At 52.6% G+C, this 25,154-nt stretch overlaps 1 protein-coding gene across 1 annotated transcript in view; it reads right to left on the bottom strand.

The window, feature by feature from the left end:
• The window catches only part of LOC115082458 (5'-AMP-activated protein kinase subunit gamma-3-like), a gene marked incomplete at its 3' end in the record, with an annotated part of 63,588 nt that overhangs the window by 2,998 nt on the left and 35,436 nt on the right, over positions 1-25,154 (bottom strand). Inside the window, 4 exon segments of the mRNA XM_029586687.1 lie at positions 5,470-5,507; positions 7,245-7,410; positions 13,499-13,625; positions 17,100-17,154. Of these exon segments, the coding sequence (XP_029442547.1) occupies positions 5,470-5,507; positions 7,245-7,410; positions 13,499-13,625; positions 17,100-17,154 (386 nt within the window).

Here is a 25,154-nt window from a genome sequence, read left to right as displayed (position 1 = left end):
TTGTACTCTGGTATTCCTATGGGAATGCTCTGGATACGTCACATTATACTATGGTATTACTTTGGGAACGCTCTGGATACGTCACATTATACTATGGTATTCCTATGGGAATGCTCTGGATACGTCACATTGTACTCTGGTATTCCTATGGGAATGCTCTGGATACGTCACATTGTACTATGGTATTCCTATGGGAATGCTCTGGATACGTCACATTGTACTCTGGTATTCCTATGGGAATGCTCTGGATACGTCACATTATACTATGGTATTCCTATGGGAATGCTCTGGATACGTCACATTGTACTATGGTATTCCTATGGGAATGCTCTGGATACGTCACATTATATCATGGTATTCCTATGGGAACGCTCTGGATACGTCACATTATACTATGGTATTACTTTGGGAATGTTCTGGATACGTTACATTATATCATGGTATTCCTAAGGGAACGCTCTGGATACGTCACATTATACTATGGTATTACTTTGGGAATGCTCTGGATACGTCACATTATATCATGGTATTCCTATGGGAACGCTCTGGATACGTCACATTATACTATGGTATTCCTATGGGAACGCTCTGGATACGTCACATTATACTATGGTATTACTTTGGGAATGCTCTGGATACGTCACATTATATCATGGTATTCCTATGGGAACGCTCTGGATACGTCACATTATACTATGGTATTACTTTGGGAATGTTCTGGATACGTTACATTATATCATGGTATTCCTATGGGAACGCTCTGGATACGTCACATTATACTATGGTATTACTTTGGGAATGCTCTGGATACGTCACATTATATCATGGTATTACTTTGGGAATGCTCTGGATACGTCACATTATACTATGGTATTCCTATGGGAATGCTCTGGATACGTCACATTATACTATGGTATTCCTATGGGAATGCTCTGGATACGTTACATGATACTCTGGTATTACTTTGGGAATGCTCTGGATACGTTACATTATACTATGGTATTCCTATGGGAACGCTCTGGATACATCACATTATACTATGGTATTCCTATGGGAATGCTCTGGATACGTCACATTATACTATGGTATTCCTATGGGAATGCTCTGGATACGTTACATGATACTCTGGTATTACTTTGGGAATGCTCTGGATACGTCACATTATACTCTGGTATTCCTATGGGAATGCTCTGGATACATCACATTATACTATGGTATTCCTATGGGAATGCTCTGGATACGTTACATGATACTCTGGTATTACTTTGGGAATGCTCTGGATACGTCACATTATACTCTGGTATTCCTATGGGAATGCTCTGGATACATCACATTATACTATGGTATTCCTATGGGAATGCTCTGGATACGTTACATGATACTCTGGTATTCCTATGGGAATGCTCTGGATACGTCACATGATACTCTGGTATTCCTATGGGAATGCTCTGGATACGTCACATTATACTATGGTATTCCTATGGGAATGCTCTGGATACGTCACATTATACTCTGGTATTCCTATGGGAACGCTCTGGATACATCACATTATACTATGGTATTCCTATGGGAATGCTCTGGATACATTACATTATAGTGCTGCGTAACACTGTGAATGCTCTGGATGTGTTCTGCTAGGTGCACAACAGCTTCTCATTACCCATCAAGTCTCACTCTCTCAGATTTGTACTGTACGGGGTTTGTCCATTTTTTGCCCTAAAGAGGTCGCCCTGCCCCTTACAAAAATGTCACCAGCGGCTTCAGCTGCTCTGTGTGCCCTCAGAGTGACAGAGGTCTCTGCAGATCGTGCCCTTGTGTGGTGTCCGTGTAGTGCCAGTATTGTGCGTGTATACAACCCCTTCCCCCCTTGTGATGCGGGGGGAATAAGGCAGAAAGAAAGGGCCCGCGAGATCTGGCATTGTGTTTTGTGTTTTGGCCACCTCTTCCCAGAGTGGTACAGGCAGGCCTATCCCTGCACAGGAAAGCCTCAGACCTGGAAAAGTGATCCTGCTGAAAGGAGGTGGCAGGGAGAGCTTGGCCAGGCCTCCCCCGGGGTATTCCTGGCAGTGCAGACGTTGGTAGCACAAAGTGTTCCTGAAGTGCATCAGATCCTAGCAGCGCCAAGGGAAAGATTCCCTGGAAGCTGAGGGGCCAGCGTACTGGGAGGTATCAGAGAAGAGGCATCAGAGTCAGAAGCTGATCTAATTGAAACCCCCTCCACACGCAGACCCAAGAGACTGAGGTTGGAGTGAGTTACAGGAGAGAAGAGAAAGGAACAATACAACTACCATGCGTCCTGCTGTGAGGATACTTCACTGACCATTGAAGGCATCAGTCAGACATTTAGGTAGAGATTTGCATGTCACAGTCCCCTGGACCTCTGGGTAATTTTGTAGGAAATACCACTAACAAAAATTCAGAGGATTTAAACTTCTAAATTACAGAACTATGAGTGGGGAAGGGATTTGTCAGTGAAATGCACTGGAAGACAGTACTAGGAGGCAGACAGATTTTCACCCCGACTAGGAGGGGTATTCAGACACATTGGGTGTGAAGTTCCCAGACAAGTTAAAAAAAAAAAAAAAAAAAGGCAGGATAGAAGAGAGTGCACATGGCTCCCTCTCTGAGGTCCTTCCTGATTCTCAGCCTGTTTGGCTGAGAGGTCGCCCTTATAAGGGTCAGATAATAGATGAGAGAGGATCCTGTCTGGGTATTAGCACATGATTATTTCATAACTTAATAGCAACAGCTGTATAACCATGAACATGGGAAAATTTCCTGCCATGGAACAATAAATAAAGGACAGCAGCAGATTCTGAGTTGAAGGGATCTCCAAAGAGGTTACAAGACTTCCAATAACAACTGGGAGGCAGAGCTGAGTTGCCCAGTGTTGGCTTAGGAGTCAGCCCTTCCTACAAATAGCAATGCATAAGTGGTGATGCATGAGGTGGGTGTTATACCATACCATGGGGGACCAACAACCCTAAAGTTGCCAAATGTTAGATGTTCTTGCTGCCTTGTAGAAATGTAGATGGTTGTATAGACTGAGACTACTAACCATGAGTAGATAAGTGTGCTGCTTTAAGTCCTATTAGCCATGTACATAGTCATGTAGAAATGTATATAGTTGTGTACACTGATAGTTGTGTAGACTGAGACTACTCACCACGAGTAGATATTAGCCATATACATAGTCATGTAGAAATGTATATAGTTGTATAGACTGAGTCTACTAACCATGAGTAGATAAGTGTGCTGCTTGACATCCTATTGGCCATGTAGTCATGTAGAAATGTATATAGATGTGTAGACTGAGACTACTCACCACGAGTAGATAAGTGTGCTGCTTGACATCCTATTAGCCATGTACATAGCTCTGGCTGTGGCACACCATAGCGTGATATTCCTATAGGAATGCTCTGGGTGTGGCACACCATAGCGTGATATTCCTATAGGAATGCTCTGGGTGTGGCACACCATAGCGTGATATTCCTATGGGAATGCTCTGGGTGTGGCACACCATAGTGTGATATTCCTATAGGAATGCTCTGGGTGTGGCACACCATAGCATGGATATTCCTACAGGAATGCTCTGGGTGTGGCACACCATAGCGTGATATTCCTACGGGAATGCTCTGGTTGTGGCACACCATAGCGTGATATTCCTATGGGAATGCTCTGGGTGTGGCACACCATAGCGTGATATTCCTATGGGAATGCTCTGGTTTGGCACACCATAGCGTGATATTCCTACGGGAATGCTCTGGGTGTGGCACACCATAGCGTGATATTCCTATGGGAATGCTCTGGTTTGGCACACCATAGCGTGATATTCCTATGGGAATGCTCTGGTTTGGCACACCATAGCGTGATATTCCTATGGGAATGCTCTGGGTGTGGCACACCATAGCGTGATATTCCTATGGGAATGCTCTGGGAGTGGTACACCATAGCGTGATATTCCTATGGGAATGCTCTGGGTGTGGCACACCATAGCTTGATATTCATATGGGAATGCTCTGGGTGTGGTACACCATAGCGTGATATTCCTATGGGAATGCTCTGGGTGTGGCACACCATAGTGTGATATTCCTATGGGAATGCTCTGGGTGTGGCACACCATAGCTTGATATTCATATGGGAATGCTCTGGGTGTGGTACACCATAGCGTGATATTCCTATGGGAATGCTCTGGGTGTGGCACACCATAGCGTGATATTCCTATGGGAATGCTCTGGGTGTGGCACACCATAGCGTGATATTTCTATGGGAATGCTCTGGGTGTGGCACACCATAGCGTGATATTCCTTTGGGAATGCTCTGGGTGTGGTACACCATAGCGTGATATTTCTATGGGAATGCTCTGGGTGTGGCACACCATAGCGTGATATTCCTATGGGAATGCTCTGGGTGTGGTACACCATAGCTTGATATTTCTATGGGAATGCTCTGGGTGTGGCACACCATAGCGTGATATTCCTATGGGAATGCTCTGGGAGTGGTACACCATAGCGTGATATTCCTATGGGAATGCTCTGGGTGTGGCACACCATAGCGTGATATTTCTATGGGAATGCTCTGGGTGTGGCACACCATAGCGTGATATTTCTATGGGAATGCTCTGGGTGTGGCACACCATAGCGTGATATTCCTATGGGAATGCTCTGGGAGTGGTACACCATAGCGTGATATTCCTATGGGAATGCTCTGGGAGTGGTACACCATAGCGTGATATTTCTATGGGAATGCTCTGGGTGTGGCACACCATAGCGTGATATTCCTATGGGAATGCTCTGGGAGTGGTACACCATAGCGTGATATTCCTATGGGAATGCTCTGGGAGTGGTACACCATAGCGTGATATTTCTATGGGAATGCTCTGGTTGTGGCACACCATAGCGTGATATTCCTATGGGAATGCTCTGGGAGTGGTACACCATAGCGTGATATTCCTATTGGAATGCTCTGGGAGTGGTACACCATAGCGTGATATTCCTATTGGAATGCTCTGGGAGTGGTACACCATAGCGTGATATTCCTATGGGAATGCTCTGGGTGTGGCACACCATAGAGTGATATTCCTATGGGAATGCTCTGGGTGTGGCACACCATAGCGTGATATTCCTATTGGAATGCTCTGGGAGTGGTACACCATAGCGTGATATTCCTATTGGAATGCTCTGGCTGTGGCACACCATAGCGTGATATTCCTATAGGAATGCTCTGGGTTTGGCACACCATAGCGTGATATTCTTATAGGAATGCTCTGGGTGTGGCACACCATAGCGTGATATTCCTATAGGAATGCTCTGGGTGTGGCACACCATAGCGTGATATTCCTATAGGAATGCTCTGGGTGTGGCACACTATAGTGCAGCGATCCTTGCTAATGCTTTGAAATTAGAAATTTATAGTGAGGCATTCTGTACAAATTAATAATTGTGATGAGTTTGTTATTTAGATACTTACAATCACATCAAACCTGGAGTACAGGCCCACCACTTTTCCTGCAAGAGACGAAAGTCTATTGATCAGATTAAGCTGCCACTCCCATACTATACATCATGTTCCCAATCCAGCAGGAATCCTCATTGTAGGATCTGATTTTCCCCCCCACCTAGGGGCACTTCTCCCGTCCCACCCAGTAAATCCCATTCCATGACTTCCTCTCCTCTCCTCTCCCATCCCACTCACCATGGCCCCTTTCCATTGGCTCCACTACCCCTCTCATCCCAGCATCATTTACATTGCACAAACTGCCTTTCCACTCATTATCCTCATTCCATGGGCTTACTCCTCACCCCCAACTCTCCCAGCATCACTTCCTTCCCACACACACATCCTGTCTGCTCCACCCGGCGTCACTCCCTTCCCCAGGACATCCTGTCTGCTCCACCCGGCGTCACTCCCTTCCCACGCACATCCTGTCTGCTCCACCCGGCGTCACCCCCTTCCCCCGGACATCCTGTCTGCTCCACCCAGCGTCACTCCCTTCCCACGCACATCCTGTCTGCTCCACCCAGCGTCACCCCCTTTCCACAGACATCCTGTCTGCTCCACCTAGCGTCACTCCCATTCCACGGACATCCTGTCTGTTCCACCTAGCGTCACTCCCATTCCACGGACATCCTGTCTGTTCCACCTGGCATCACTCCCTTTCCACGGACATCCTGTCTGCTCCACCCGGCGTCACTCCCTTCCCACGGACATCCTGTCTGCTGCACCCGGCGTCACCCCCTTTCCACAGACATCCTGTCTGCTCCGCCCGGCGTCACTCCCTTCCCCCGCACATCCTGTCTGCTCCACTAAGCGTCACTCCCTTCCCCCGCACATCCTGTCTGCTCCACTAAGCGTCACTCCCTTTCCACAGACATCCTGTCTGCTCCACCCAGCGTCACTCCCTTCCCCCAGACATCCTGTCTGCTCCACTAAGCGTCACTCCCTTTCCACAGACATCCTGTCTGCTCCACCCAGCGTCACTCCCTTCCCCCAGACATCCTGTCTGCTCCACTAAGCGTCACTCCCTTTCCACAGACATCCTGTCTGCTCCAGCCAACATCACTCCCTTTCCATGGGTTTCCTCTCAGACCTACCCAGCATCACTCTCTTTCCATGGACTTCTTCTCTGCCACACCTACAATCACTCCCTTTCCATGGGCTACCTGCCCCACCCCACCCAGTATCACTCCCATTCCATGGATTGCCTCCTCCACCCCATCCAATGTCACTCTCCTTTTTTTGGGCTCCCTTCCATTGCCCCATGCAGCATCTCCTATGTCCTAAGCTGCTTACTCCACCTCAGCAGGCATCTCCTATTCCACAGGATGCCCCTTCCACCCTAACCTCACTGCTGTCCCTATGCAGGGCCTCTCCCATTTCTCTCCCCTGGTTCCCTTGTGCCAGGCTATTATACACAGTGTGCTGCTATGCTGCACACACACACACACTCACACACACACACACACACACACAATGTCAAGCATTGCTCCAGTTTCTTTCAGCCTGTGCTATGATCCCTCCCCTCAATCCCTGGGCACTAGGAAAAGGATGAGTGTTTCATTGTCTCCGGTGCTGAGTGAGATTCAATGGCATCCACAGAGATGTCACAGGTCAGAGAGAGGAAAGGAGAGGGACAGAGAGGGAAAGTGAGAGAGTCAGAGACAGTGGCAAATGGAGATTAAATGAGACAGAGAGACAAAGACGGAGAAGGGAAAATAGCCAGGAAGGTCTGCTGCACAGTTTACCTGCATCGTTGACCACAGGCAGTGCTGATACCCTGCGATCCACGAAGATCTCGAGGGCGGTGTACACAGACGAGTTCTCCTGGATCAATGCCACATCTCGGAAGGTGCCAATGCCCAGCTGGTGGACCGTTTTCTGGAGAAATCGCAGCCTAGGCAGCATTGCACCCTGCATCAGTAAATAAACAGAATCTCTAGTGCTCCCCATTCAGGGGCTCCTCCCTAAACACCCTCTCCCCCAATACCTTGCACCTCCTCCTCTCTATACATCCCAAACCTCCCCCAGATGCTCTCCATCCACTTCCTTTATTGGAGGAGCTCAACTACAACAGGTACATTTTCTGGCTGAAGTCAACTGCAGAGACCTTACTTTGAAGGGGGATAATTTTTATTCAAAGATTTTTTTTTTGTATTGCCTTTTTTTAAATTTAATTTTATTTCTTAGACATCTTTTTTTACTTAGCTTTATAAAGAAAGAGTAGAAGGGAAGGCGCTCCCTCCCCCTCCCCCCTACCTTCTGCTCTAACTTTAAGGCTGACCCACTAATTAGGGGGTTGGACTACACAGAATAACCTGACCTTGGTTAGCAGAGCATAACACGGAAGTAATTTAGATACATTTAATTATTGTGCAAGCAAAACATTTAGGTAAAGTTCAGGGGGAATTTAATTAGTAATACCATAGTAGATACTTCAGATAATTAATTTTCAGGATAAGAGAGAAAATACTGCTTGGAACCAGAAAGAGGAAGGAGAGAAAGTGAATTAGCTCATTTTGTGTTTTCGTTAAATAAAACAAATTAAGCACATTTCTTGTGAGCCGATTGGTAGCATCATATTAGATCTTGTGGTGGTAATGATTACTAGTTGCTCTGGTTTACTTTTATACTTTTAGCAACAGGAATCTACAAAGGAAACAACAAAAAAAAAAACCTACATAACTCATAAAATAATAAATATATATTGCAGTCTGAAAGAATAAGATAAGACACAATACCTCCAAGAATCAAGTGAGCATTCAAACAGGAAAAAGCAAGCAGGGTCTCTGAAGGTAGAGGTGTAAGTTAGAGTCCATAGGCTTAGTTAATTTTACTTCCTGAACAGTTAAGAAAAGGTAGGAACTTTGGCAGGTGTTTTTCCTTTCTTTCAACAGGTACTAAAAGCTACCAGCAACTGGTTGGGAAATGTCGTATTGTTAAATCTGTTGCTGCTGTTAGCAGTTCTACTGCTCTCTAGTCAGATGCTCTGATCCACAGTGAAGAACCGGTTCAGTGTGAAAGATGTCTGCAGATCGATTCCCTCAGGAAAGAGAAGGAAGAATTCAAAGATTTGTTGGCAAGACTGAGAAGCATCCAAAAGAATGAGGACTACATTGATTAAATCTTATCAAGGCTTCTAAGATGGAGAACTCAAGCAAAGTGGAAGGTGAAACTGGTCAATGAGATGAAAACTGGACCCAGATTACAACAGCTACTAGGATCCTACACCACAGCTCCGATTTCCCGTGAACTGAAGAACCAGTATGCAGCCCTGGAAGTGAGACAAGGAAATGTCTTCCCATGATGAGGAGGAACCAGGACATGCAAACCCCAAAGCTGCGGGCACAGCAACCACTATACCTAGGAGGTAGATGGTAGTGGCTGTTGATGACTCACTTTTGAGGAGCATGGAGGCATCCATCTGCCAACCGGTTATGTTCTCTCAGGAAGCTTGCTGTCTTCTGGATGCCAAAATCCAAGACATTATGTAGCTATTACTGAAAATCCTCAAGCCTACTGACCACTGTCTGATGCTGCTCATCCATGTTGGCACGAATCCAACTGCTAGGTACCACACAGATTGCTTCAAAAGTGACTCCATGACTCTGGAAGAGAGGGTAAAGCAGATAGGAGAATCCCACCTGTGCAGCTAAGTCCTCCTAGTTAAGGATAAAGACCCAGGAAGGGAAGCTCGCATTCTGGAGATAAATGAATGTCTGTGTAGATGGTGTCAACATGAGTATTTTGGCTTCCTGAATCATGGGATGATATTTCAAGGATTGCTGACCAGAGATGGGATCCACTTGTTGAAGAAGGGGCACAGCATCTTTCAACACAGAATGGCAAACCTACTGAGGAGGGCTTTCAACTACGATCATCAGGGATGGGTGGACGAAACCCTAAGGTAAGAAAAACATTAAATACTGGATAGATATTAATACATGAGCTACCTTTGTTGTTACTTTTGTGTTAGCTTCTAATAATCGTGTGTTTTTTCAGCAATACTTTAAGTATAAGGAAAGTATGTTTTATGGACAGACGAGTCAAATCTTTCCAGGCATAAAGGAAACAATTTCTTTTATTGAAGACCAGGGTGGTAGATCTAGGAGCATCCTTCTATGTGAAATTTCCACGTATGTGTCTCATTTGCTTTCAAGGAAATAAGTTTTTATTTTTGGATCCCGCAGATCTTGAGAGATTTTTGTTAGATAAAAGTAATCCTGGTTGAAATAAGGGAATGGGAGTTCCTGGCAATTTTTCCTTTTCTTTAAATTGTCCCCCTTGATTATGTGGGCTTTTGCATGACTATTGTTAGTTTTTACAATTCTCCTGTATAAATACTTGGCAAATATGCTTTTCCTGTATTTCAAGTGAATTTATGATGTGAAATTAATAAAAGTGTAAATTAAAAAAAAAAAAATCTCCATTACCCACAAAAGACAGGAATGGAGAGCTAGAAAATTCCCTACCCCCACGCTGCCGCCACCACTTCCAAACTCTAAACAATGCCCTTATCCAAAACGTACATGACATAGACCCATTGCCTACCCTCCAAGAAGAAGGTAATAATTGTAACATTCTATAGGGCCAGGACCATTCGTTCAGCAAATTCTCACCATCAAACTTGCTTTGTAAGGCCACCCAACCATGTACATCAACATTATAAAGCCTTAAATCGGGAATTTGTAGACCCCTCTCCCCGTTCCTTAGGGTTAAAGTAACCACACTAATCCTATCACGTTTATTTTTCCAAATAAAGGAGGATATCATAGCTTTAAATTCATTCAGTTTCCCCCCGTAGCCAAATCTGAAGCATCAGTAAAGAACATAATAGTTTAGGGAGGATCATCATTCCTAATACAGCACAGCGCCCCATAACAGATAAGGGAAAAGCTGACCAATGATTAAGAACTGATCATAGTTTAAGCAGAAGAACAGAGATATTCAATTTATATAACTCCAGAAATGAGTGGGTAATCCAGATCCCCAAGTACTTCATGGCACCTACATTCCACTTGAGTAGAAAGGGGCAACCCATTGTTGAATTAACCCAGGATCAATGGGGAATGCCTCCAATTTGTGATAATTAATTCTTAACCCAGAGAAGCCCCCAAAGGAAGTGATGCAGTCAATAATATTGAACATTCACCAGGATAATCTAAAAATAGCAGCATGTCCTTGTGATGCTTCCTCTGGCCGTTGTACTCCAAAACTCAACCTCTCCAGGGTCCAGTCTGCGAAAGGGACATTCCTGGCCACTTAAGAACATAAGAACATAGAAATTGCCATGCTGGGTCAGACCAAGGGTCCATCGAGCCCAGCATCCTGTTTCCAACAGAGGCCAAACCAGGCCACAAGAACCTGGCAATTACCCAAACACTAAGAAGATCCCATGCTACTGATGCAATTAATAGCAGTGGCTATTCCCTAAGTAAATTTGATTAATAGCCGGTAATGGACTTCTCCTCCAAGAACTTAGCCAAACCTTTTTTGAATCCAGCTACACTAACTGCACTAACCACATCCTCTGGCAACAAATTCCAGAGCTTTATTGTGCGTTGAGTGAAAAATAATTTTCTCCAATTAGTCTTAATTGTGCTACTTGCTAACTTCATGGAATGCCCCCTAGTCCTTCTATTATCCGAAAGTGTAAATAGCCAAGTCACATCTACTCCTTCAAGATCTCTCATTATCTTAAAGACCTCTATCATATCCCCCCCTCCGCCGTCTCTTCTCCAAGCTGAACAGCCCTAACCTCTTCAGCCTTTCCTCATAGGGAAGCTGTTCCATCCCATTTATCATTTTGGTCGCCCTTCTCTGTACCTTCTCCATCACAACTATATCTTTTTTGAGATGCGGCGACCAGAATTGTACACAGTATTCAAGGTGCGGTCTCACCATGGAGCGATATAGAGGCATTATGACATTTTCCGTTTTATTAACCATTCCCTTTCCTGATAATTCCTAACATTATGTTTGCTTTTTTGACTGCTGCAGCACACTGAGCCAACGATTTTAAAGTATTATCCACTATGATGTCTAGATCTTTTTCCTGGGTGGTAGCTCCTAATATGGAAACTAACATTGTGTAACTACAGCAAGGGTTATTTTTCCCTATATGCAACACCTTGCACTTGTCCACATTAAATTTCATCTGCCATTTGGATGCCAAATCTTCCAGTCTTGCAAGGTCCTCCTGTAATGTATTCAGGTTCCTCAACCTCTCCTCATAAGTCAATCGATGGAGACCACCCACCATTTTGTTCGCCCTTCTCTGAACCGCCTCCATCCTGTCTCTGTCTCCTTTGAGATACGGTCTCCAGAACTGAACACAGTACTCCAGGTGAGGCCTTACCAAGGACCTGTACAAGGGGGATTATCACTTCCCTTTTCTTACTAAAGATTCCTCTCTCTATACAGCCCAGCATTCCTCTGGCTTTGGCTATCGCCATGTTACACTGCTTCGTAGACTTCAGGTCGATAGACACTATCACCCCAAGGTCTCTCTCCTGCTCCGTGCACATCAGCCCTTTACCCCTCAACGCATATAGTTCTTTTGGATTACCACTCCCCAGATGCATGACTCTGCATTTCTTGGCATTGAATCCCAGTTGCCATATTTTCGACCACTCTTCCAGCTTCCTTAAATTCAGTCTCATTCTCTGTACTTCTTCCAGCGTGCCCACTCTGTTGTAGATCTTAATGTCATCCGCAAATAGTCAAACGTTACCTTCTAACCCTTCCGCAATGTCGCTCAAGGTGTTCCGCTAGTTGTTTCTGTACCGTTTTTTCTATTAATTTGGCTAATTTAAGACTATGGGGATGAATGGCATGGGGAAGAGATATTTATGGAGAAGATGAAATTGAAATCTATGGGGCTGAATGGCGTGGGGAAGAGATATTTATGGAGGAGATGAAATTGAAATCTCTGGGGACGAAAGGCGAAGGGAAGAAATATTTATGGAGGAGATGAAATTGAAATCTATGGGGACGAATGGCATAGGGAAGAAATATTTATGGAGGAGATGAAATTGAAATCTATGGGGACGAATGGCGCGGGGAAGAGATATTTATGGAGGAGATGAAATTGAAATCTCTGGGAATGAATGGCGTGGGGAAGAGATATTTATGGAGGAGATTAAATTGAAATCTCTGGGAATGAATGGCGTGGGGAAGAGATATTTATGGAGGAGATGAAATTGAAATCTATGGGGATGAATGGCGTGGGGAAGAGATATTTATGGAGGAGATGCCATTGAAGACTATGGAGGATGAATGGCATGGAGAAGAGATATTTGTGGAGGAGATGAACTTGAAATCTATGGGGATGAATGGTGTGGGGAAGAGATATTTATGGAGAAGATGAAATTGAAATCTATGGGGATGAATGGCGTGGGGAAGAGATATTTATGGAGGAGATGCCATTGAAGCTATGGGGATGAATGGCGTGGGGAAGAGATATTTATGGAGGAGATGCCATTGAAGCTATGGGGATGAATGGCGTGGGGAAGAGATATTTTTGGAGGAGATGAAATTGAAATCTCTGGGGATGAATGGCGCAGGGAAGAGATATTTATGGAGGAGATGAAATTGAAATCTATGGGAATGAATGGCGTGGGGAAGAGATATTTATGGAGGAGATGAAATTGAAATCTATGGGGATGAATGGCGTGGGGAAGAGATATTTATGGAGGAGATGCCATTGAAATCTATGACAGTGAATGAATTCTTAGATGGGAGTTACCCTACTAGTAAAGGAGAGTTATTTATTTGTCATGTTTATATTCCGCATCAATCCAGTTCAGATTACAACAAACAGACAGATAAAATTAAAATACAATAAATAATTACACTAAAATTATAAAATGTTTTAAATTCCTAACATGTTTTAATAAAATTAATTGCTTAAACTGTTTCTTAAAAACCTTGATATCTTTCACCCCAAAACTTGAGTTACCTAGTAGTTAGAGCAGTGATATGACAGATATGGGATACTTACAAAGATATGCAGGAATTTTAGGAGTCGCTTGTGGGTGAGGATGTGTAGGACGTTGCCTGAAGCTGGGTCCATCACAGGTAACCGATGAATCTTATTCTTGATTAAGGAATACACAGCATCAAAGAGACTGGAAAGGAAAGTGTGAGAATGACAACAATTGACCAACCTCTGCATACCCTGTCCATCTCCACCTAGATGCACACTCTGGAGCTAGCCCTGCTACGGGTGCACGTACAACATTCCCTCACGGTTTTGAAAGACTAAGCGCACACATTTCTTTTGTGCACCTTTTATGCGCTGAGTTCCAATTTGTGTGCTACAAGCCAGTAAAAATGTAAATATCGGGATTTTTGTGTGCGCAGAGCTTAGATAACAATAAGCAGAGAAGTTCCTGCGGACTGCTGGCCCGGTTCTGGCAGGTTATAAAATGTGGGCATAGATTTGAGAATTCCATTCTGTGCATGTAGTTTAGCCTCCCGGACCCAGGAACGCCCCTATTTTTAATGTGCTAAAAGTACACGGTGCAGCCAATCTAAGGGTCATTTCTAGATAAACCAATTTACCCATGTAAATCACATTTATCCAGATAAACGGCCTCCAGCATCTTCTGAATGAACATTGATTGCCCAAGGCCAGACATAATCTCGTCTTTCCCTTCTTTCTTCTAGACTGTCCATCTTTAGCGCCCTCACTCTCTGTGGCTCATGGTAGAGTCCCCTCTTTGAACTGCCTCCACCTTGCCGGTGGGGTGAAGTCGAGACCGAGCAGTGAGCTGAGCAGCACAGGAAGTCGGCGACGAAATCCCACTTCTCTCTACCAAGTCACTTCAGCCTCCGTTGCCCCAGGTACCCACTTAAGGGTCAGGAACCTACCTACTCCACCTGAATTGTTACTCACCGTGAGCATGGGCTGGTAAAGGCGCGTAACTCAGTCTAAACCCCCATCAAAGTCCTTTATGTAACTGTGGTCTCCGGAAGTGAGGAGGGATCTCCTGTCCAGAGGTAATCTTACTTCCCTCAGGCCAAGAGGGAATATGAGAAGCTTGACAGTGAGGCAGAAAGCTTTCTCAAGCAAAAAGCTTGTGAAGGAATCAGTTGGGACCGCAGGAGCAGCGCTCAGGAAGGACAAGGAAATAGCAGAAAAACCGAGTTTGTTGCCTCGCTCTTTACTGATCAGGATGTTGGGAACTTCAACTTCAGAATTTCAAATCCTGGTCACGTTTGTGTCCCCCCCCCCCCCAGACCTCCCCTCTATCCCTCCCAAAAGCTATAAATCCCTGCCAGGAGAGAGGTAAAACTGCTTGTGTAACAATCAGCGGTGGAAGCAAACGTTACGCAGGGTTTACACTTCCAGCACCAACTCTGACAAAGCAGCGCCAGCAGCAGCGTCTCTCCTATCACATCATACTAACATTCGGGCCAATGGAGCGCACTGTTAACCGCCATTGGACGCGCGTTTTCCCTTACCCCTTATTCAGTAAGGGGCGGAAAATGCGCGTCCAACCCGCCATGTTGATGGCCCTATTAGGTATTCCCATGCGATTCAGTAAGTAAAATGTGCAGCCAAGCCGCACATTTTACTTTCAGAAATTAGCGCTAATTTCTTACGGCACCGGGGAAAGTGCACAGAAAAGCAGTAAAAACTGCTTTTCTGTGCACCCTCCGACTTAATATCATGGCGATATTAAGTCGGAGGTCCGAAGGGTAAAAAAAGTAAAAAAAGAAAAAGAGAAAAAAAAAATTTTGAAGTCGGCCAGCGGCTGTCGGGTCGAAATTTTGCCAGCGTCCAGTTTCCGAGCCCGAGGCTGTCAGCAGGCTCGAGAACCGATGCCAGCAAAATTTAGTGTGGGCTGTCAAACCTGCTGACAGGCGCCGCTCCAGGCCAAAAGGAGGCGCTAGGGACGCGCTCCTTTTGCCTGTTTCTACCGCCGGACCTAATTTAAATATTGAATCGCACACACAGGCGACTGGCGCCAGGAGAGCGGGCGTTTGTCCGCTCTCCCGCGGACTTTACTGAATCGGCCCGATAGTAACGAGGGCAGAAAGCAAACCAAATGCTTCATCCAGTCTGCCTAGCAATTTGCTTAAAGCAGTAACTGCCGCTCAGTGCAGGTTACCCCCATGTTTCTGTTAAGGGCAGTAACTGCTGCTCCGTGCAGGTTACCCCCATGTTTCTGTTAAGGGCAGTAACTGCCGCTCCCTGAAGGTTACCCCCATGTTTCTGTTAAGGGCAGTAACTGCCGCTCCGTGCAGGTTACCCCCCATGTTTCTGTTAAGGGTAGTAACTGCCGCTCCGTGCAGGTTACCCGCCATGTTTCTGTTAAGGGTAGTAACTGCCACTCCGTGCAGGTTACCCCCATGTTTCTGTTAAGGGCAGTAACTGCCGCTCCCTGAAGGTTACCCCCATGTTTCTGTTAAGGGCAGTAACTGCCGCTCCGTGCAGGTTACCCCCCATGTTTCTGTTAAGGGTAGTAACTGCCGCTCCGTGCAGGTTACCCCCCATGTTTCTGTTAAGGGTAGGTAACTGCCGCTCCCTGAAGGTTACCCCCATGTTTCTGTTAAGGGCAGTAACTGCCGCTCCGTGCAGGTTTCCCCCCATGTTTCTGTTAAGGGTAGTAACTGCCGCTCCGTGCAGGTTACCCCCATGTTTCTGTTAAGGGCAGTAACTGCCGCTCTGTGCAGATTACCCCCATGTTTCTGTTAAGGGTAGTAACTGCCGCTCCGTGCAGGTTACCCCCCATGTTCTGTAAGGGTATTAACTGCCGTTCCGTGCAGGTTCCCCCCATGTTTCTGTTAAGGGTAGTAACTGCCGCTCCGTGCAGGTTACCCCCATGTTTCTGTTAAGGGCAGTCACTGCCGCTCCGTACAGGTTACCCCCATGTTTCTGTTAAGGGCAGTAACTGCCGCTCCGTGCAGGTTACCCCCATGTTTCTGTTAAGGGCAGTAACTGCCGCTCCGTGCAGGTTACCCCCATGTTTCTGTTAAGGGTAGTAACTGCCGCTCCATGCAGGTTACCCCCATGTTTCTGTTAATGGTAGTAACTGCCGCTCCGTGAAGGTTACCCCCATGTTTCTGTTAAGGGCAGTAACTGCCGCTCCGTGCAGGTTACTCCCATGTTTCTGTTAAGGGCAGTCACTGCCGCTCTGTGCAGGTTACCCCCATGTTTCTGTTAAGGACAGTAACTCCTGTTTCTTCCTGGTTATTCCTCTCTCTATGCAGCCCAGCATTCTTCTGGCTTTAGCTATCGCCTTGTCACATTGCTTTGATGTCTTCAGATCACCAGAGACTAACACCCCAAGGTCCCTCTCTTGCTCCATGCACATCAATCTTTCACCGCTTATCACATCCAGCTCTATTGCTTTACCGCGACCCAGAGGCTTGGCTCTCCTAACAAATACATCCCGTCCTGGCCCTCTCCAACATGTCCTTCCCTTCCCTGCAAATACCTCTCTTCCTCATCCTCTGCCAATGGATGGGGGCATCTAAACTCCTCATTCGGGAACCTCTCCCCTTTCCCACTACTGCAAACATCTGGCAGGTGCTGGGGTGGAGCTGATCTGGTTCCAGGAGGAGAAGCAGTGGGGAGCAGGAGCTGCTCTTACCTGGCACTGGGGGAGATGCAGACCAAGGGCTTGAAGCTTCCTTGCAAATAAACGTCTGTAAGAAAAGAGAAGAGCCCATCAGCGCTAAAAGAAAGGGAAAGACGTCAGAGGCCTGCAGGAAACACACAGCAGGGGAGACCTGAGCACTGCAAGACGTCAGACGTTTCTGAGCAGCTCTGGAGAGCTCCTGCTCCATCAGGCATTCATCAAAGTGAAATGACATAACGAGAACAAACCTGTTCAAAGCTAGCACTGGAGAGCACCAAAACTCAGGAAAAGCAAGGAGGCTCCCTCAGTCAGTGCTGGGGTCACCCATGGGGGAGAGGGGGCTCCCTCAGTCAGTGCTGGGGTCACCCATGGGGGAGATGGGGCTCCCTCAGTCAGTGCTGGGGTCACCCATGGGGGAGAGGGGGGGCTCCCTCAGTCAGTGCTGGGGTCACACATGGGGGAGAGGGGGGGCTCCCTCAGTCAGTGCTGGGGTCACACATGGGGGAGAGGGGGGGCTCCCTCAGTCAGTGCTGGGGTCACCCATGGGGGAGAGGGGGGGCTCCCTCAGTCAGTGCTGGGGTCAGACATGGGGAGAGGGGGCTCCCTCAGTCTGTGCTGGGATCAGGCATGGGGAGAGGGGGCTCCCTCAGTCAGTGCTGGGGTCACCCATGGGGAGAGGGGGCTCCCTCAGTTAGTGCTGGGGTCACCCATGGGGAGAGGGGGCTCCCTCAGTCAGTGCTGGGGTCACCCATGGGGAGAGGGGGCTCCCTCAGTCAGTGCTGGGGTCACCCATGGGGAGAGGGGGCTCCCTCAGTCAGTGCTGGGGTCACCCATGGGGAGAGGTCGCTCCCTCAGTCAGTGCTGGGGTCACCCATGGGGAGAGGGCACTCCCTCAGTCTGTGCTGGGGTCACCCATGGGGAGAGGGGGCTCCCTCAGTCAGTGCTGGGGTCAGGCATGGGGAGAGGGGGCTCCCTCAGTCACTGCTGGGGTCACCCATGGGGAGAGGGCGCTCCCTCAGTCAGTGCTGGGGTCAGGCATGGGGAGAGGGCGCTCCCTCAGTCTGTGCTGGGGTCACCCATGGGGAGAGGGCGCTCCCTCAGTCAGTGCTGGGGTCACCCATGGGGAGAGGGGGCTCCCTCAGTCAGTGCTGGGGTCACCCATGGGGAGAGGGCGCTCCCTCAGTCAGTGCTGGGGTCACCCATGGGGAGAGGGGGCTCCCTCAGTCAGTGCTGGGGTTACCCATGGGGAGAGGGGGCTCCCTCAGTCAGTGCTGGGGTCACTCATGGGGAGAGGGGGCCCCCTCAATCAGTGCTGGGGTCACCCATGGGGAGAGGGGGCTCCCTCAGTCAGTGCTGGGGTTACCCATGGGGAGAGGGGGCTCCCTCAGTCAGTGCTGGGGTCACCCATGGGGGAGAGAGGGCTCCCTCAGTCAGTGCTGGGGTCACCCATGGGGAGAGGGGGGCTCCCTCAGTCAGTGCTGGGGTCACCCATGGGGAGAGGGGGCTCCCTCAGTCAGTGCTGGGGTCACCCATGGGGAGAGGGGGCTCCCTCAGTCAGTGCTGGGGTCACCCATGGGGAGAGGGGGATCCCTCAGTCAGTGCTGGGGTCACCCATGGGGAGAGGGGGCTCCCTCAGTCAGTGCTGGGGTCACCCATGGGGAGAGGGGGCTCCCTCAGTCAGTGCTGGGGTCACTCATGGGGAGAGGGGGCTCCCTCAGATAGTGCTGGGGTCACTCATGGGGAGAGGGGGCTCCCTCAGTCAGTGCTGGGGTCACCCATGGGGAGAGGGGGCTCCCTCAGTCAGTGCTGGGGTCACCCATGGGGAGAGGGCGCTCCCTCAGTCAGTGCTGGGGTCACCCATGGGGAGAGGGGGCTCCCTCAGTCAGTGCTGGGGTCACCCATGGGGAGAGGGGGCTCCCTCAGTCAGTGCTGGGGTCACCCATGGGGGAGAGGGGGGGCTCCCTCAGTCAGTGCTGGGGTCACCCATGGGGAGAGGGGGATCCCTCAGTCAGTGCTGGGGTCACCCATGGGGAGAGGGGGATCCCTCGGTCAGTGCTGGGGTCACCCATGGGGAGAGGGGGCTCCCTCAGTCTGTGCTGGGATCAGGCATGGGGAGAGGGGGCTCCCTCAGTCAGTGCTGGGGTCACCCATGGGGAGAGGGGGCTCCCTCAGTTAGTGCTGGGGTCACCCATGGGGAGAGGGGGCTCCCTCAGTCAGTGCTGGGGTCACCCATGGGGAGAGGGGGCTCCCTCAGTCAGTGCTGGGGTCACCCATGGGGAGAGGGGCTCCCTCAGTCAGTGCTGGGGTCACCCATGGGGAGAGGTCGCTCCGTCAGTCAGTGCTGGGGTCACCCATGGGGAGAGGGCACTCCCTCAGTCTGTGCTGGGGTCACCCATGGGGAGAGGGGGCTCCCTCAGTCAGTGCTGGGGTCAGGCATGGGGAGAGGGGGCTCCCTCAGTCACTGCTGGGGTCACCCATGGGGAGAGGGCGCTCCCTCAGTCAGTGCTGGGGTCAGGCATGGGGAGAGGGCGCTCCCTCAGTCTGTGCTGGGGTCACCCATGGGGAGAGGGCGCTCCCTCAGTCAGTGCTGGGGTCACCCATGGGGAGAGGGGGCTCCCTCAGTCAGTGCTGGGGTCACCCATGGGGAGAGGGCGCTCCCTCAGTCAGTGCTGGGGTCACCCATGGGGAGAGGGGGCTCCCTCAGTCAGTGCTGGGGTTACCCATGGGGAGAGGGGGCTCCCTCAGTCAGTGCTGGGGTCACTCATGGGGAGAGGGGGCCCCCTCAATCAGTGCTGGGGTCACCCATGGGGAGAGGGGGCTCCCTCAGTCAGTGCTGGGGTTACCCATGGGGAGAGGGGGCTCCCTCAGTCAGTGCTGGGGTCACCCATGGGGGAGAGAGGGCTCCCTCAGTCAGTGCTGGGGTCACCCATGGGGAGAGGGCGCTCCCTCAGTCAGTGCTGGGGTCACCCATGGGGAGAGGGGGCTCCCTCAGTCAGTGCTGGGGTCACCCATGGGGAGAGGGGGCTCCCTCAGTCAGTGCTGGGGTCACCCATGGGGAGAGGGGGATCCCTCAGTCAGTGCTGGGGTCACCCATGGGGAGAGGGGGCTCCCTCAGTCAGTGCTGGGGTCACCCATGGGGAGAGGGGGCTCCCTCAGTCAGTGCTGGGGTCACTCATGGGGAGAGGGGGCTCCCTCAGATAGTGCTGGGGTCACTCATGGGGAGAGGGGGCTCCCTCAGTCAGTGCTGGGGTCACCCATGGGGAGAAGGGGCTCCCTCAGTCAGTGCTGGGGTCACCCATGGGGAGAGGGCGCTCCCTCAGTCAGTGCTGGGGTCACCCATGGGGAGAGGGGGCTCCCTCAGTCAGTGCTGGGGTCACCCATGGGGAGAGGGGGCTCCCTCAGTCAGTGCTGGGGTCACCCATGGGGAGAGGGGGCTCCCTCAGTCAGTGCTGGGGTCACCCATGGGGGAGAGGGGGGGCTCCCTCAGTCAGTGCTGGGGTCACCCATGGGGAGAGGGGGCTCCCTCAGTCAGTGCTGGGGTCACCCATGGGGAGAGGGGGATCCCTCGGTCAGTGCTGGGGTCACCCATGGGGAGAGGGGGATCCCTCGGTCAGTGCTGAGGTCACCCATGGGGGAGAGGGGGGGCTCCCTCAGTCAGTGCTGGGGTCACCCTTGGGGGAGAGGGGGGGCTCCCTCAGTCAGTGCTGGGGTCACCCATGGGGGAGAGGGGGGGCTCCCTCAGTCAGTGCTGGGGTCACCCATGGGGAGAGGGGGCTCCCTAAGTCAGTGCTGGGGTCACCCATGGGGAGAGGGGGCTCCCTCAGTCAGTGCTGGGGTCACCCATGGGGAGAAGGGGATCCCTCAGTCAGTGCTGGGGTCACCCATGGGGGAGAGGGGGGGCTCCCTCAGTCAGTGCTGGGGTCACCCATGGGGGAGAGGGGGGGCTCCCTCAGTCAGTGCTGGGGTCACCCATGGGGGAGAGGGGGCTCCCTCAGTCAGTGCTGGGGTCACCCATGGGGGAGAGGGGGGGCTCCCTCAGTCAGTGCTGGGGTCACCCATGGGGGAGAGGGGGGGCTCCCTCAGTCAGTGCTGGGGTCACCCATGGGGGAGAGGGGGCTCCCTCAGTCAGTGCTGGGGTCACCCATGGGGGAGAGGGGGCTCCCTCAGTCAGTGCTGGGGTCACCCATGGGGAGAGGGGGCTCCCTCATTCAGTGCTGGGGTCACCCATGGGGAGAGGGGGCTCCCTCAGTCAGTGCTGGGGTCACCCATGGGGGAGAGGGGGATCCCTCAGTCAGTGCTGGGGTCACCCATGGGGAGAGGGGGCTCCCTCAGTCAGTGCTGGGGTCACCCATGGGGAGAGGGGGCTCCCTCAGTCAGTGCTGGGGTCACCCATGGGGAGAGGGGGCTCCCTCAGTCAGTGCTGGGGTCACCCATGGGGGAGAGGGGGCTCCCTCAGTCAGTGCTGGGGTCACCCATGGGGAGAGGGGGCTCCCTCAGTCTGTGCTGGGGTCACCCATGGGGAGAGGGGGATCCCTCAGTCAGTGCTGGGGTCACCCATGGGGAGAGGTCGCTCCCTCAGTCAGTGCTGGGGTCACCCATGGGGGAGAGGGGGCTCCCTCAGTCAGTGCTGGGGTCACCCATGGGGAGAGAAGGCTCCCTCAGTCAGTGCTGGGGTCAGGCATGGGGAGAGGGGGCTCCCTCAGTCAGTGCTGGGGTCACCCATGGGGGAGAGGGGGCTCCCTCAGTCAGTGCTGGGGTCAGGCATGGGGAGAGGGGGCTCCCTCAGTCAGTGCTGGGGTCACCCATGGGGAGAGGGGGCTCCCTCAGTCAGTGCTGGGGTCAGGCATGGGGAGAGGGGGCTCCCTCAGTCAGTGCTGGGGTCACCCATGGGGGAGAGGGGGCTCCCTCAGTCAGTGCTGGGGTCACCCATGGGGAGAGGGGGCTCCCTCAGTCAGTGCTGGGGTCAGGCATGGGGAGAGGGGGCTCCCTCAGTCAGTGCTGGGGTCAGGCATGGGGAGAGGGGGCTCCCTCAGTCAGTGCTGGGGTCACCCATGGGGAGAGGGGGCTCCCTCAGTCAGTGCTGGGGTCACCCATGGGGAGAGGTCGCTCCCTCAGTCAGTGCTGGGGTCACCCATGGGGGAGAGGGGGCTCCCTCAGTCAGTGCTGGGGTCAGGCATGGGGAGAGGGCGCTCCCTCAGTCAGTGCTGGGGTCACCCATGGGGGAGAGGGGGCTCCCTCAGTCAGTGCTGGGGTCAGGCATGGGGAGAGGGGGCTCCCTCAGTCAGTGCTGGGGTCACCCATGGGGAGAGGGGGCTCCCTCAGTCAGTGCTGGGGTCACCCATGGGGAGAGGGAGCTCCCTCAGTCAGTGCTGGGGTCAGGCATGGGGAGAAGGGGCTCCCTCAGTCAGTGCTGGGGTCACCCATGGGGAGAGGGGGATCCCTCAGTCAGTGCTGGGGTCAGGCATGGGGAGAAGGGGCTCCCTCAGTCAGTGCTGGGGTCACCCATGGGGAGAGGGAGCTCCCTCAGTCAGTGCTGGGGTCAGGCATGGGGAGAGGGGGCTCCCTCAGTCAGTGCTGGGGTCACCCATGGGGAGAGGGGGCTCCCTCAGTCAGTGCTGGGGTCACCCATGGGGAGAGGTCGCTCCCTCAGTCAGTGCTGGGGTCACCCATGGGGGAGAGGGGGCTCCCTCAGTCAGTGCTGGGGTCAGGCATGGGGAGAGGGGGCTCCCTCAGTCAGTGCTGGGGTCACCCATGGGGAGAGGGGGGGCTCCCTCAGTCAGTGCTGGGGTCACCCATGGGGAGAAGGGGCTCCCTCAGTCAGTGCTGGGGTCAGGCATGGGGAGAGGGGGCTCCCTCAGTCAGTGCTGGGGTCACCCATGGGGAGAGGGGGCTCCCTCAGTCAGTGCTGGGGTCACCCATGGGGGAGAGGGGGCTCCCTCAGTCAGTGCTGGGGTCACCCATGGGGGAGAGGGGGCTCCCTCAGTCAGTGCTGGGGTCACCCATGGGGAGAGGGGGCTCCCTCAGTCAGTGCTGGGGTCACCCATGGGGAGAGGGGGCTCCCTCAGTCAGTGCTGAGGTCACCCATGGGGAGAGGGGGCTCCCTCAGTCAGTGCTGGGGTCACCCATGGGGAGAGGGGGATCCCTCAGTCAGTGCTGGGGTCACCCATGGGGAGAGGGGGATCCCTCAGTCAGTGCTGGGGTCACCCATGGGGAGAGGGGGATCCCTCAGTCAGTGCTGGGGTCACCCATGGGGAGAGGGGGCTCCCTCAGTCTGTGCTGGGGTCACCCATGGGGAGAGGGGGCTCCCTCAGTCAGTGCTGGGGTCACCCATGGGGAGAGGGGGCTCCCTCAGTCAGTGCTGGGGTCACCCATGGGGAGAGGGGGATCCCTCAGTCAGTGCTGGGGTCACCCATGGGGAGAGGGGGCTCCCTCAGTCAGTGCTGGGGTCACCCATGGGGAGAGGGGGATCCCTCAGTCAGTGCTGGGGTCACCCATGGGGAGAGGGGGCTCCCTCAGTCTGTGCTGGGGTCACCCATGGGGAGAGGGGGCTCCCTCAGTCAGTGCTGGGGGTCACCCATGGGGAGAGGGGGATCCCTCAGTCAGTGCTGGGGTCACCCATGGGGAGAGGTCGCTCCCTCAGTCAGTGCTGGGGTCACCCATGGGGAGAGGGGGCTCCCTCAGTCAGTGCTGGGGTCACTCATGGGGAGAGGGCGCTCCCTCAGTCAGTGCTGGGGTCACCCATGGGGAGAGGGGGCTCCCTCAGTCAGTGCTGGGGTCACCCATGGGGGAGAGGGGGCTCCCTCAGTCAGTGCTGGGGTCAGGCATGGGGAGAAGGGGCTCCCTCAGTCAGTGCTGGGGTCACCCATGGGGAGAGGGTCGCTCCCTCAGTCGATGCTGGGGTCACCCATGGGGGAGAGGGGGCTCCCTCAGTCAGTGCTGGGGTCACCCATGGGGAGAGGGGGCTCCCTCAGTCAGTGCTGGGGTCAGGCATGGGGAGAGGGCGCTCCCTCAGTCAGTGCTGGGGTCACCCATGGGGGAGAGGGGGCTCCCTCAGTCAGTGCTGGGGTCAGGCATGGGGAGAGGGCGCTCCCTCAGTCGATGCTGGGGTCACCCATGGGGGAGAGGGGGCTCCCTCAGTCAGTGCTGGGGTCACCCATGGGGGAGAGGGGGCTCCCTCAGTCAGTGCTGGGGTCACCCATGGGGAGAGGGGGATCCCTCAGTCAGTGCTGGGCTCACCCATGGGGAGAGGGCGCTCCCTCAGTCAGTGCTGGGGTCACCCATGGGGAGAGGGGGCTCCCTCAGTCAGTGCTGGGGTCAGGCATGGGGAGAGGGGGATCCCTCAGTCAGTGCTGGGGTCACCCATGGGGAGAGGGGGCTCCCTCAGTCAGTGCTGGGGTCAGGCATGGGGAGAGGGGGCTCCCTCAGTCTGTGCTGGGGTCACCCATGGGGAGAGGGGGCTCCCTCAGTCAGTGCTGGGGTCACCCATGGGGAGAGGGGGCTCCCTCAGTCAGTGCTGGGGTCACCCATGGGGAGAGGGGGCTCCCTCAGTCAGTGCTGGGGTCACCCATGGGGAGAAGGGGCTCCCTCAGTCAGTGCTGGGGTCAGGCATGGGGAGAGGGGGATCCCTCAGTCAGTGCTGGGGTCACCCATGGGGAGAGGGGGCTCCCTCAGTCAGTGCTGGGGTCACCCATGGGGAGAGGGCGCTCCCTCAGTCAGTGCTGGGGTCACCCATGGGGAGAGGGTGCTCCCTCAGTCAGTGCTGGGGTCACCCATGGGGAGAGGGGGCTCCCTCAGTCAGTGCTGGGGTCAGGCATGGGGAGAGGGCGCTCCCTCAGATAGTGCTGGGGTCACCCAAGGGGAGAAGGGGCTCCCTCAGTCAGTGCTGGGGTCAGGCATGGGGAGAGGGGGATCCCTCAGTCAGTGCTGGGGTCACCCATGGGGAGAGGGGGCTCCCTCAGTCAGTGCTGGGGTCACCCATGGGGAGAGGGGGCTCCCTCAGTCAGTGCTGGGGTCACCCATGGGGAGAGGGGGCTCCCTCAGTCAGTGCTGGGGTCACCCATGGGGAGA

The sequence above is a fragment of the Rhinatrema bivittatum genome, unplaced genomic scaffold (assembly GCF_901001135.1).
Source record: "Rhinatrema bivittatum unplaced genomic scaffold, aRhiBiv1.1, whole genome shotgun sequence".
NCBI classification, from domain to species: Eukaryota; Metazoa; Chordata; class Amphibia; order Gymnophiona; family Rhinatrematidae; genus Rhinatrema; species Rhinatrema bivittatum.
Note: the sequence above shows the minus strand (reverse complement) of the source record. Positions and strands in the feature narration are given on the sequence as shown.